This window comes from Enhydra lutris, unplaced genomic scaffold (assembly GCF_002288905.1).
Source record: "Enhydra lutris kenyoni isolate GAN:26980312 unplaced genomic scaffold, ASM228890v2 scaffoldscaffold30, whole genome shotgun sequence".
NCBI lineage: Eukaryota > Metazoa > Chordata > Mammalia > Carnivora > Mustelidae > Enhydra > Enhydra lutris.
Genome location: NW_019154114.1, coordinates 8,776,618 through 8,788,784, shown reverse-complemented (window position 1 = coordinate 8,788,784; position 12,167 = coordinate 8,776,618). Strand labels below are relative to the sequence as shown.

The following is a 12,167-nucleotide window of genomic DNA, read 5'->3' as shown; positions in this document are numbered from 1 at the left end:
AATGTATGTTTTTAAGCCTCTTAAAAATATTTTTGTTTTGTTCTCATGTATATTGATGGATCACACAATTGATGCTTAGAGATTAGTTAAGAACCACAGAGAAATCTTGACATTTTTCTGTCATACCTGTGACTCTACCAGACCCCTGATATTGTTATCTTTTATCTTTGAAACAGTATCCAAGTAGGTGGCCAAAGAGGTCAAACTTATAATAAGCTCCAGAGCACCACTTAATTACTTGTTTACTATTTTGTAGTTACTGAGGTGATAGTTTTCTCTAACTAGACTGTGAACTCCATGAGGGCAATAACCATGTCTCTTTTTTCAGTGCCATTGTGTCTCTGTCTCAGTCACAGTACCGTAGACATTCAATGAATATTTGTTGAAAGGGATTAAACAATGTGTATTACTAAAATTTTTGTACTAAAGTGCTGTAGGAGTGTATGATTAAGATTGTTTACTTGGGTTTTGGATTTAGATGCACTTAGATTTTTTTTTTCATTATACCACTCAGTTGCTGGTTGATCATGGACCCAATGCCTCATATAGCAAATGATAGTCCTAGTTACTGTTTTTCTGGCTTTCTGTCTCCCATCCATCTCTGGTTATGGAGGCCTTGAAAACAAGGATACTGTCTGGATCTAGTTAACACCAGAACCTACCACAGCACCTGTTCTCTTATAAATAATTGTCAAATTGAAGTTTTGAATTTGATTATGAGAGATGTTACGGCATAAACTGTAATTAATGCCATTCTTCAGCTGTACTGAACTTGTGTTCCTCTGAAAGTTTCTTGTTCTCTCTGGTACCTCTGCCTGAGGTAGTCACATCCTCTTTTTATCTTACAAATAATTTATCCTTTAGGACCCAACTTAGACTTTAGTTCTCCTGGAAAGCATTCTGTCATGTCTCTGAGATTGGGTGTCTTTCTTAATCTTGGCCCTACTGACGTTTGGGCTGGATAATTTTTTTGTTGTGGGGTTCTGTCCTGTGCATTGTAGAATGTTTAGCAGCATTCCTGGCATCTACCCACCAGATGCCAGTAGCATCCCTTCCAGTCATGACAACCCAGGATGTCTCCAGTCATTGCCAGATGTCCCATGTGGGGCACAAAGTCACTTTCAGTTGAAAACAACTCTAAAATTACACCTCTTACCAAATAGTATTATAGTTGTCAGATTTTCTTAGCTGTTTTTGTCCATAGAATAAATTCCTATGAGGGGAAGGACTGTACCCCCCCCCTTTATTTTCTTAAATCTTCAGCATTTAGCTATTGTCTGATGTAGAAATATTTGGTAAATATTTGTTGAGTGGATTGAACATAATTCAGTTATGGATCCTAGATATTTCATGACATACAAGCCCACTGTAAACTGAGACTTAGGTTAATTATTTAATGTATAAAGGCTTCTGGAGGCAATTTTACAAAAGGAGAATACATCTGATATTTCTTTTTAGCGGTTCTTGCACAAGTGGACAAATATCCCTAGTGTTTTTCCTTACATTGAATATTTTTTTTGGTTTGTCTGTTTATCGGTTAGTTTGTTAGACCTAACTTTTGTTTGGATGTTATATGTTTTGAAGTTCAAGTCCAGGATTCATTGAGAGGCGTAGAATTTGTGCTGTCTCAGTATGGCATGAACAATGGTGTACCCCCTTGTGGGTGGAGAGGAGTGGTTTTGTTGACTATAAGTTTGCTGTTTGTTCAGAGTTTTGGTAAATAGCCTCTTGTTAAATTTTATAGAGCAGTCTTTTTTTTCTTGGACTTCTCATTCCTTTGTATATTTCTTTGTATGTCAGTAAATACTAATATTTTTGTGATCTTAGGCACTAGCTTGAATTAGTAGAAGGACTTGAGGAACTAGTGGGAGAATATTTTTGAATTTGGTTCTGAATTTGATAATCTTTCCTCATCACTGCCCTGATGAGATTTTTGGGAGAAATAGAAGCCGTTCCTGCTGCTGCTTTATTTTTTTATCAACCCACTTCTACACCGATACATAGATATTCATTTTATCCATTACTGAGTTCTTTTAGCTCTGCCTTACCTTCTCCCAGTTAGTTCGCCACACAACCAAAATGATCTTTAAGTACTGTGAATCAGAGGTGCCTGGGTGGTTCAGTGGGTTAAGCCTCTGCCTTCAGCTCACATCATGGTCTCAGGGTCCTGGGATCGAGCCCTGCTCTGCTCAGCGGGAAGCCTGCTTCCCCCCTTTCTCTGCCTGCCTCTCTGCCTACTTGTGACCTCTCTCTCTGTCAGATAAAGAAATAAAATCTTAAAAAAAAAAAAAACAGCTGTGAATCAGATCATGTTGTTTTGCCTGTATTAGGAAACCATTCTAATTTATAGTGTCAGCTAATCCACCCTGTAACTGGATAATTTCAACTTAAAAGTAGTAACTGTGCATTCTCTTTTTCCAGGAGGAACAGCACAGCATGCTGGGCTCTGGATTTAAAGCTGAGCGTTTACGAGTCAATTTGAGATTAGTCATAAACCGTCTTAAACTGTTGGAGAAAAAAAAAAGTGAGTAATGCATGATTGCCTTATATTTTATTTCCCAAAATATGTCACTGAGTTTCTGGCTCTGTAGGCTCTGTCAGGCTAGTACTGTGAAGTCTTATGGATTCCATATCCTTTAAGCTTTAGATATATTACGGCTGCTCTTTGTGACAAGTAAGATTGAATCACTCCGTTGCAGGGAATAGGTAACATGACTCCTGAGGTAGAAATTTCTGGCTGCAACAGCAATATTCACATCTAAACAAAGGAGCAAATTCTAGAGCTTAGATGAGTTGGGACCAGATTTGCTAAGAGAGAAGTGAGCTAGGATGTACTAGAAACACCCACTTTGCTCTTGGGGTAGAAGTCTCCTGCAGACCAGGGCCCAGTGTACTGCTGTTATGTGACTGGATGGGATTTGTGCCTTAGCGGAACTGGCCCAGAAAGCAAGGAAAGAGATTGCTGACTATCTGGCTGCTGGGAAAGATGAACGAGCTCGGATTCGAGTGGAGCACATTATCCGAGAAGACTACCTTGTGGAGGCCATGGAGATTCTGGAGCTGTATTGTGATCTGCTACTGGCTCGGTTTGGCCTCATCCAATCTATGAAGTAAGATATTTTCCTCTCTTTTTTTTCTAAATCTTAATTTAGGTATGATTTATAGAAAAAACTGTTCATTTGTGTACAATTTGATGAGTTTGAACATATGCATATACCTGTGTACCATCACCATAATCAAGGCAGTAAATATTTCTTACCTCCAAGTTTCCTTGTGTCCCCCTGCCTCACAGTCTTTTGTGTATAAGAACTTGTGTGTAAGAACACACAACATCAGATCTCTCCCTTCTTAACATTTTTAAAAAATGTGTATGTTTATTTTAGAGAGAAAGAGCATGCATGCGCCAGCGGTGGGTGTGGGGGTGGGGGGATGGGTAGAGGAGCAGAGGGAGAGAATCCCAAGCACACTCCCTGCTGATCGCGGAGCGTGAAAGGGGCCTTGATCTCAAGACTGTGAGATCATGACCAGAGCTGAAACCAGGTGCCTAACACTCAACCAACTGAGCCACCCAGGCGCTCCTCTGCTCTTGTCACGTTTTTAAGTGCTTAGTATAGTATTGGTAACTATGCACAGTGTTGTTCAGTAGGTCTCTAGAACTTAACCTTGTATAACTGTAATGAAATGAAATAAGATATTTTGAAGACCTAGATCAAATCATCTTTTTGAGAAAGGGAATTTGAGAAAGGAGTAATGCTGGTCTCCTGCTGTATGTGAGGGAATAGCACTAGGGCACTACTTCACATACCTGAGTACCTTTTTCCTAATACTTTTACTGGTAGACAACTGAAAAGAAAATAAGGACTCTAAAAAGGTCTAAGTTTGAGTCTTGGGTCTACCATTTCCTGGCTTTGTGACCCTGGGCTTGTCAGCTAATTTCCCCAGAAGTAATAGGATGATGAATAAGAAGCCCTAGAATTATTTATGAGAGTCCAGTGAGGTTCATGAAAGAACTTTAGAGGCTATCAAGCATATGATACAAATTCTAGGATTTTTTTGGTTTGTATTAAAGAATTTTTATTTTTTTAAAGACTTTTACTTAGATGTACCTAGGTGGCTCAGTTGGTTAAATATCTGCGTTTGGCTCAGGTCATGATCCTAGGGTTCTGGGATTGAGTCCCATATTGGACTCCCTGCTCAGCCTCTGCCCCCCCCCCCCCCCCCCCAGCTTCTGCTCTCTCTGGCTTACTCTTGCAAAAAAATAAAATCTTAAGAAAAAAATTTTTGTTTTTTTTTTATTGATTTGAGGGAGAATGAGAGCGAGTGAGCACAAGCAGGGGAGGAGCAGAGGGGGAGGGAGAAGCAAACTCCTCACTGAGCAGGGAGCCTGATAACGGAGCTCGAGCCTGGGTGCCCCTGTTTCAAAGAATATTGTATTTTATTAATTTTGAATATTGTATTTTATTAATTTTTTTCCTTAACCAGGGAGCTAGATTCTGGTCTGGCTGAGTCCGTGTCCACGCTGATATGGGCTGCTCCTCGGCTCCAGTCAGAAGTGGCTGAGTTGAAAATAGTGAGTACAGTGAGTTTCAGTGATGTCTGTAGTTTGTCGTATTTTTAGGTTGTTTAATATAAATCACTTCTGCTGCTTTGACCAGATTATTTTGTACCTTTTACATGCTGTCTTTGAAATGGGCTTTATGAATTTGCCTCTACCTCCTTTTCAGGACTTATATAATGCAATAGAACAGTGTTTTGAGACTTGAATAATTTCTTTTAAGGAGCAAATTTTCGTGTATCTCCAGTTTTATTTCTAGTGTAATGTTACTTAAGTATATTCAAATAGAAAAGTTCTTAACTCTAAACCAATAAAGCTAGAAAGATGTTTTGCTTCATTCATTAATTCCACAGATATTCTTTGGGTGTATGTTACAAGTTAGGTGGGACCTGAGGGTACAGTAGTGAGTAAAATATGATACCAACCCCACTCTTGTAGCTTTAAAATCTAACAAAAGAGACGTTAAAAACTTCCCCATTACAACATGGATATGGCACTGACTGCCAGGGTATAAATTCAGTTTATTTGTTCTCTCCTATTTTTTCATTTTTGCCTTTTTTGTTTTATTCTGTAGATTGTTTCAGTCTTATCTCCTGACCTATCTTTTGAGATCTTTTTAAAAATTCTCTCAATAGGGGCGCCTGGGTGGCTCAGTGGGTTAAAGCCTCTGCCTTCGGCTCAGGTCATGATCTCAGGGTCCTGGGATCGAGCCCCGCATCGGGCTCTCTGCTCAGCGGGAAGCCTGCTTCCTCCTCTCTCTGCCTGCCTCTCTGCCTACTTGTGATCTCTCTCTGTCAAATAAATAAATAAAATCTTTAAAAAAAAAATTTCTCTCAATATATACTTAATAGTCTGTTGCTTTTGTTTCGTATAGCTATAATGTTTTTGAGAATATATTTTTCAAAGATTTTATTTATTTGACAGAGATCATAAGTAGGCGGGGGAGGGGGGTGTGCGAAGCAGGCTCCCTGCTGAGCAGAGAGCCTGATGTGGGCCTCAATCCCAGGACCCTGGGATCATGATCTGAGCCAAAGGCAGAGTCTTAACCCCCTGAGCCACCCAGGTGCCCGAGAATATTAGTTTCTTAATAACTTTTCTTGTTCCTGTAATGATTGTTTCCTTCTGTTCCTTTGTTTTAGATTATTTTGTCATAGAGGCTTTCCACGAAGTTTGGTGACCCTTGGTTGTTGGTTTATATTTAAAAGTGAGGCATTTATAAAGCAGCTTGGAACCTCTTGTGTGCCTGGGTGGGGCTTATTGCCAGATGCTTTCACTGTTGAATGATGTAAGCCCTTTCTTAAGGGAACTCCAGAGTATCAGGAACTAGTTCTTTTCCCTTGGTCTGGTCATTTCCTTATACCTTTTACCTCAAGGGTATAAGCTGGCTGCCAGAATTTCTGAGCACCAGAGGAGAAGGAAGCCAAAGGTCTCATTCTTCTCTTGTAGAAGATTTACATTTAATTTTTCTGTTGTCATTAAGTGTCTCTGCTCTCTGCTTGGAGCAGAGAGTGCCCGGCTTGGAGTTCAGAATCCCATTAGTCTAACCTCCCCAGAGAGTAAGCCTCCTGTATTCTGATCTGGTAGGGCTGGTAACTATTGAGTTCTGAGTAGAGGCAACTGTTGCTGCTTTTACTTTTCTTTGTAAGCTCTGCGCTCAATGTGGGGCTTGAATTCATGATCCTGAGGTCAAGAGTCCTGTGCTCTACCGACTGAGCCAGCGAGGTGCCCCAGAGGCAGCTGCTTCTTATACAGACTTTTAACCTCAGTCTCTTTTTTAAAAATTTTTATTTAAGTAATCTCTGTACCAAACATGGGCTTGAACTCATGACCCTAGATCAAGAGTTGCTTGCTCCTCCAGCTGAGCCAGCCAGGCATCCCAACCTCAGTTTCGTTGTAATCTCTCCTGTATTCTTCCTGTGTATTAAAATTTATTCAGGATGAAATAGATTTACATAATTTTAAAAAGATGAACTCCTAAGAGTACTAGAAAAAAACTTGCAGATTTTAAAAAATGATCTCCCACTGAGCCACCCAGGCACCCCCAAAAACTGTTACTCTAAAGACAAATGACAAACTTAAATCGAAAGTACCAGGTCCACATACTAAACAATGAATGCCTCCTCACTGAGCTCTGAGGTGTTGGGACTACTCCAGTTCAGTGCCCGGCTTCTCATGCCTGGGCTGTATAGTTTTTTGAATCTTCTTCCTCCACCTCTTTTGGTTTTCTTTAGGTTATTCAGCATTCCATCAAACAGCTTAGGATTCTGTTCAGATCACAGATCTGATCCTGTCTCTACCCCTTGCTTTAAAGCCCTTTAGTAGCTGCTGTTCTTGTGATCGGAACATTTCCTAACATGGCTCTGCATTATGTGGTCCTCTTGTCCTGTTGTGCCTTTTCTTCATTTCCTATCACACTCCTCCCTGGGACTCAACAATGACTCTAATTTAGCTTGAGGATTGACCCTGTTTTTCCACCAGAGGCCTTTGCACATGCTGTTTTCTTCTCCTAGAATGTTCGTCTTCCCTCCCTCTTAACTCCTAGTCATCCTTTACATCTCAGCGGAGCATCCCTTTCTTCAGGAAGCCTTACCTGACTACTTTTTTTCCTTTTTTAAAGATATTATTTATTTGAGAGCAAGCAAGCACACAAGTAGGGGGAGGGGTAGGAGAGGAAGGGAGAAGATCTTGAACAGACTCCGTGCTGAGCAAGGAGCCCAGTGCGGGGTTTGATCCTACAAACCTGAGAACTGAAACCAAGAATTGGACGGTTAACCGACTGAGCTACGCAGGCGCCTCCTTACATGACTTTTTTGATCAAATCTAATTTTGCTGTTCTAAGTTATTGACAGTGTGGTGTACTTTCCCTTGGTGACACTTACTATGGCTGCATTTTTTTGTTTTGTTTTGTTTTTTTAATATTTTACTTATTTATTTGACAGATCACAAGTAGGCAGAGAGGCAGGCAGAGAGAGAGGGGGAAGCAGGCTCCCTGCTGAACAGAGAGCCCGACCTGAGGCTCGATCCCAGGACCCTGAGATCATGACCCGAGCTGAAGGCAGAGGCTTAACCCACTGAGCCACCCAGGCGCCACACGCATTTGTATCTTTGTGTGATAAATGACTGCTTTCCTCAGAGATTATAAGACTGTAAGAGTACGAACGGTGTCTTTTTTAATTGTATTATAGCATCTATCATAATGTTTATGATAGAATATGGCACATAGTTACAGCTCAATGGATGGGTAGATAAACAAATATGAATTAATATGTATCCCTAAAGTTTTACAGGCCCCGGTTTTTTTGAAATCCTGTAATAGAAGCATGGTTACTGTTGATAGGTAAGCTTGAAGCAGTCTGTAAGAATGGTTTGCACCCTCATTTACTGTTCTTTTCTCTCTGTAGGTTGCTGATCAGCTCTGTGCCAAGTATAGCAAGGAATATGGCAAGTTATGTAGGACCAACCAGATTGGAACTGTGAATGACAGGGTAATTAACGTACTTGTTAAGATGGAGTAGGCAGGGTGTGGGCGTGTTCTCTTGCACTGATTGTAGTGGGTCTTACTGTATGGCTGAGTTAGTCTAGGGCTGCATATTTATAGTGAGGGTGAGAAGGCTCTCAGGCTGGTAGTGCAGTCAACTCCTTAACTCTTCCCTCGAATTCTGATTGTGATGCCCCCAGTTCTTTGTGCCCTTTGTGATTTGTGGTGGTTGAAGTGAGGTGATGAAGAGTGGATGAATTCAGATGTGGAAGGCGGCATTATCAGTCTTACCAACACCTGTGTCATGTGTAACCAGAGACCATGAGAAGGGCATGGGTTTGTAATAATGCTTCATGAGTGAAAAAAATCATTTAACTGGTCAGAACCTCCTTTTTTCTCAATTTACCTGTAAAATAAGAGGAACAGAGTTTAAAAATGAGTCAGGTTAGACCTAGGCTAATTGGCATATATTTTAACCCTGGGTCTTTTACTAACAGCTAATGCACAAACTGAGTGTGGAAGCCCCACCTAAAATCCTGGTGGAGAGATACCTGATTGAAATTGCCAAGAACTACAATGTGCCCTATGAGCCTGACTCTGTGGTCATGGTAAGTATAGAGTCTTACAGAGTACAGAGGGGGAGATGAATCTCTGGATATCACTTTCTTAAAAAATAACCATGTTCTTTCTGCTCAAGTTTGTGTGTGGGAGATTAAGCCTTTGTCCACTTAGTGCTTTTTTTGGGTAATGATAAATATGCTTGCATTTCTCGAAGAGTATTTGAAGATCAAATGAGATGAATGACTGGAAAGCACTTAGAAAAGGTACAAACCTTGATGCAAATACAAAAATGGCACTATTGCTGCTTTTCGATGAAGTTCAAGGAATTAAAGCAAGAAGTGCCCCAAGACCCCAAATGGATTCTGAAACTAATTGTTAGGTGCCTGCTGTGCTGTGTTAGGCAGTGCACAGGAAGCTGAGAATACAGAGATAAAAACAAGATCACTGTCCTGAAGAGGTTTACAGTGTAAGGCGGGCAAGTATACAAATAGTAATGATTCAGTTAAGATCAGTGGGTTGTAGTGGGTTCTTTGGTATGCTGCTCAGACAACTCATCCCCATCCCAGATATATACACTTAAGGATAAAAGCATTTATTTCCCCAGCTCTTGAAAATATTGATGACTGGTGTCTCATACACTCCAGCAGTGGCCCTCAGAAGAAAGCTGCTTCATCCAAAGTTGACCTCTGGGACAGCCTGTATTCAGTAACTGGGTTTTAAGGACTGTCCCAGTCAGGGGTACCTGTTACAGGCCCATTGCAGCTGCAGAGCTCCTTAAGGAATTAGGAGTTGTTGTGACTGTGTGGCAGCCCATCCCTGCTTCCTTCACTTGCCCACAGGTCTTTATCCCAAGGGACTAGGCCAGTAAGCTTCCTCCACACTGGTCTTCATCTCAGAGTCTACTTCTGGGGGAACCTGACCTGCAGTGTGGGTTAATGATATGGGTTTTTCTCTTCTTCTCAGGCAGAAGCTCCTCCTGGGGTAGAGACAGATCTTATTGATGTTGGATTCACAGATGATGTGAAGAAAGGGGGCCCTGGAAGAGGAGGAGGGGGTGGTTTCGCAGCACCAATTGGTGGACCTGATGGAACAGTACCAGTGCCTATGCCCATGCCTATGCCCATGCCCTCTCCAAGTACTCCTTTCTCCTACCCACTTCCAAAGGGACCAGTAAGTATTCATAGAAGCATGGGTGTAAACTGGAAAATGTAACAGAAGCTGACACATTGGATGTATGAATACACTCAAGAGTTGTAGGTTGTCAAGAAGATTCTGCAGTAGGAACATTTGGTATTAGTGATTATATTGTGAAAAAATAGTAGGATTTGGAGAAAGTCTTGTTAATGATGTGGGAAAATAGAGATGGCACTAGAGAAACTTTTTCTTGTAGGTTTATGGAATACCTTTGGGAGCTGTTATAGGCATACTAGCAGTTCTTTCCAAAAATGACTACTACTTATTACCAGGTAGAAAAACCTCCTGTGTAGACAAGAAGGTAAAGGTCATTACTAGTAATAGGAAAGTCTGATTAGAATCTTCCCTTGTAGACATCAAAGCAGTTGATTAGTAATTTGAAGACTAGTCTTTGGCTATAGATCTTTAAAAATCTGGAATCCTGGGCATTTTTTTCTCTTTTGGAGGTTTTGAATAAGATACATATTGAAGATATATCTTGAATATTCACATTGAATATGTGTAGGTATTTCTCCCTTACCATACACAAACCTCAGAAATCGCAAAATAGGGCTGTGTCTCATGTCGCCTTTCTTCACTTGCAGTCGGATTTCAATGGATTGCCAGTGGGGACTTATCAGGCTTTTCCCAATATTCATCCACCTCAGATACCAGCAACTCCCCCATCGTATGAATCTGTAAGTGCTTGAGCCTCTTTTGTAAGCGGCAGGAGAGTGAATCCCATGAAGAGAGAGCAAAATAATGGCCACAGGGAAGGCAAACTTTTGATCAATTCCTAGTTACCGGCATTGCTCTTGCTTTGGATTTTTGTGTTGCTTTAACATTACCCTGGAAATGGGGCGGCGGTGGTGGCAGTGGCGGCATCATTGGTGGCAATGCTTTGTTTGCAGTGAAGCCAGGAATCAGGAAGGAGCTGATCTCTTAGAGAGTTCTAGTAGGGCACTTACCTAGTCTTCGGGGGGTTTTTTTTGTTGTTTTTTAACTAACGAGGCAGAGAATTGTATTGAGCTGGTATAGTCTTGTTGCTGGATTATCGTAATAAGTAAAATACCGTTTTAGAAATTCAGCACTGTGTAAAGGAGTGGTGGCCAGATTTGTTTTTAACTGAAGTGTCCAGTTAATAAATTTCAGCCTGTAGCATTAATTTTACATTTTCATCTTATAGATGAAACTTGTTAGAAATATGGTAATCATGCCTTGAGTTGAATTGTTGGTGATTGCACAGCTTTGATTCAGAATTAGAGGGCTCCTTTTCTGTCAGCCTTGTTTCCTCAGCTACTATGTGCCTTTTGAGACCCATTTCTATCTGATGCATTACAGAGAAAACAAATTGGTAGAGCGTTTGCTGCGAGATCCCCTTGTTCCTGAACTTGTTTAGTTTTCTTTCCTTTGGTTTTCCCTCGGGCCTGGGTTTTCTTATGTTTCGGTCTTGCATGCATTGAAGCATTGCCCACAACTGTTTCTAGGAATGAGGTAGAAGATCTTCAGTATTTGAGGACTTGGTTCTTGGAGATGCGTTCAGTGGGTTAGTGCTTTCTCTCTGCCCAGAAGGTGAAGGTATCAAAGAGAGGTGTTATGGTGTGGTAAGAATTTTCTTTTTCTCTGCTTGGTGGTTAAGAATTTAACATGGAATCTGATTGGAAGAGAAGGAAGGAGTACAGGGGGTGGAGGGGCAGTTTCTTTGGAGCAGGTTCTGTTGCTTCTGCTGAGCAGCTTAGCTTTTGGAAAACACAGGGGCTAATACCAGTATGAGTACTTTGTCCAGTAATGCTATTGCTTTCTCCCCTAGTAACAATCTTTGTATTTCAGGTTGATGACATTAATGCTGATAAGAATGTCTCTTCTGCACAGATTGTTGGTGAGTGTGAATCAGAAACCCTCAGTGCTGAACTCTTTACTGTTTTCTCATTACTGCTCATTCCTCAGAATAGTGTTCATGTTTGTGGCATTTTACCCACATGCCCTGTCCTCTGCAGTGTGTAGTAGGTTCAAATAGAACTTAGGATTTCCCTTGTCCAAAAAGACAGTATCTTTCTTGGGTGCAGAGTCTCTCCCAAGTTCCTTGTTTCTGTTAATGTTATAGTTTTTCTTCCAACTTCAAGTTCTTCATATTCCTGCTACTTCAGTTTCCATTGTACCTAGAAATACCAAAAGAGATTGATCATTCAGTCCAGCTGGCTATCTTTCCATCTAGGTATACATAACATATTTTTTAACTTGATCATTAAAGAGGGGGCAGTAGATAAAACCATAAATGAATAGTTCAGTGAATTTTCACAGAGCAAGCATGCTCCTGTGGTCGTGTACTCAAAAAAATAAAACATTACCAGGACTATGGAGACTAGGGTTGGGGTAGGGGGATACTTTTTAAATTGGAGA

At 40.9% G+C, this 12,167-nt stretch overlaps 1 protein-coding gene across 3 annotated transcripts in view; it reads left to right on the top strand.

The window, feature by feature from the left end:
* LOC111152987 (IST1, ESCRT-III associated factor) overlaps positions 1-12,167 on the top strand; it is a 33,596-nt gene that overhangs the window by 18,744 nt on the left and 2,685 nt on the right. The window contains exons 2-9 of one of the 3 annotated variants that reach the window (XM_022511776.1): positions 2,422-2,524; positions 2,930-3,110; positions 4,483-4,570; positions 7,957-8,040; positions 8,531-8,641; positions 9,558-9,764; positions 10,373-10,465; positions 11,598-11,646. In XM_022511776.1, the coding sequence (XP_022367484.1) occupies positions 2,437-2,524; positions 2,930-3,110; positions 4,483-4,570; positions 7,957-8,040; positions 8,531-8,641; positions 9,558-9,764; positions 10,373-10,465; positions 11,598-11,646 (901 nt within the window). In that variant the 5' untranslated portion in view covers positions 2,422-2,436. The remainder of the gene's footprint in view (positions 1-2,421; positions 2,525-2,929; positions 3,111-4,482; positions 4,571-7,956; positions 8,041-8,530; positions 8,642-9,557; positions 9,765-10,372; positions 10,466-11,597; positions 11,647-12,167) is intronic. The other 2 variants (XM_022511777.1, XM_022511778.1) reach the window with 2 other exon arrangements.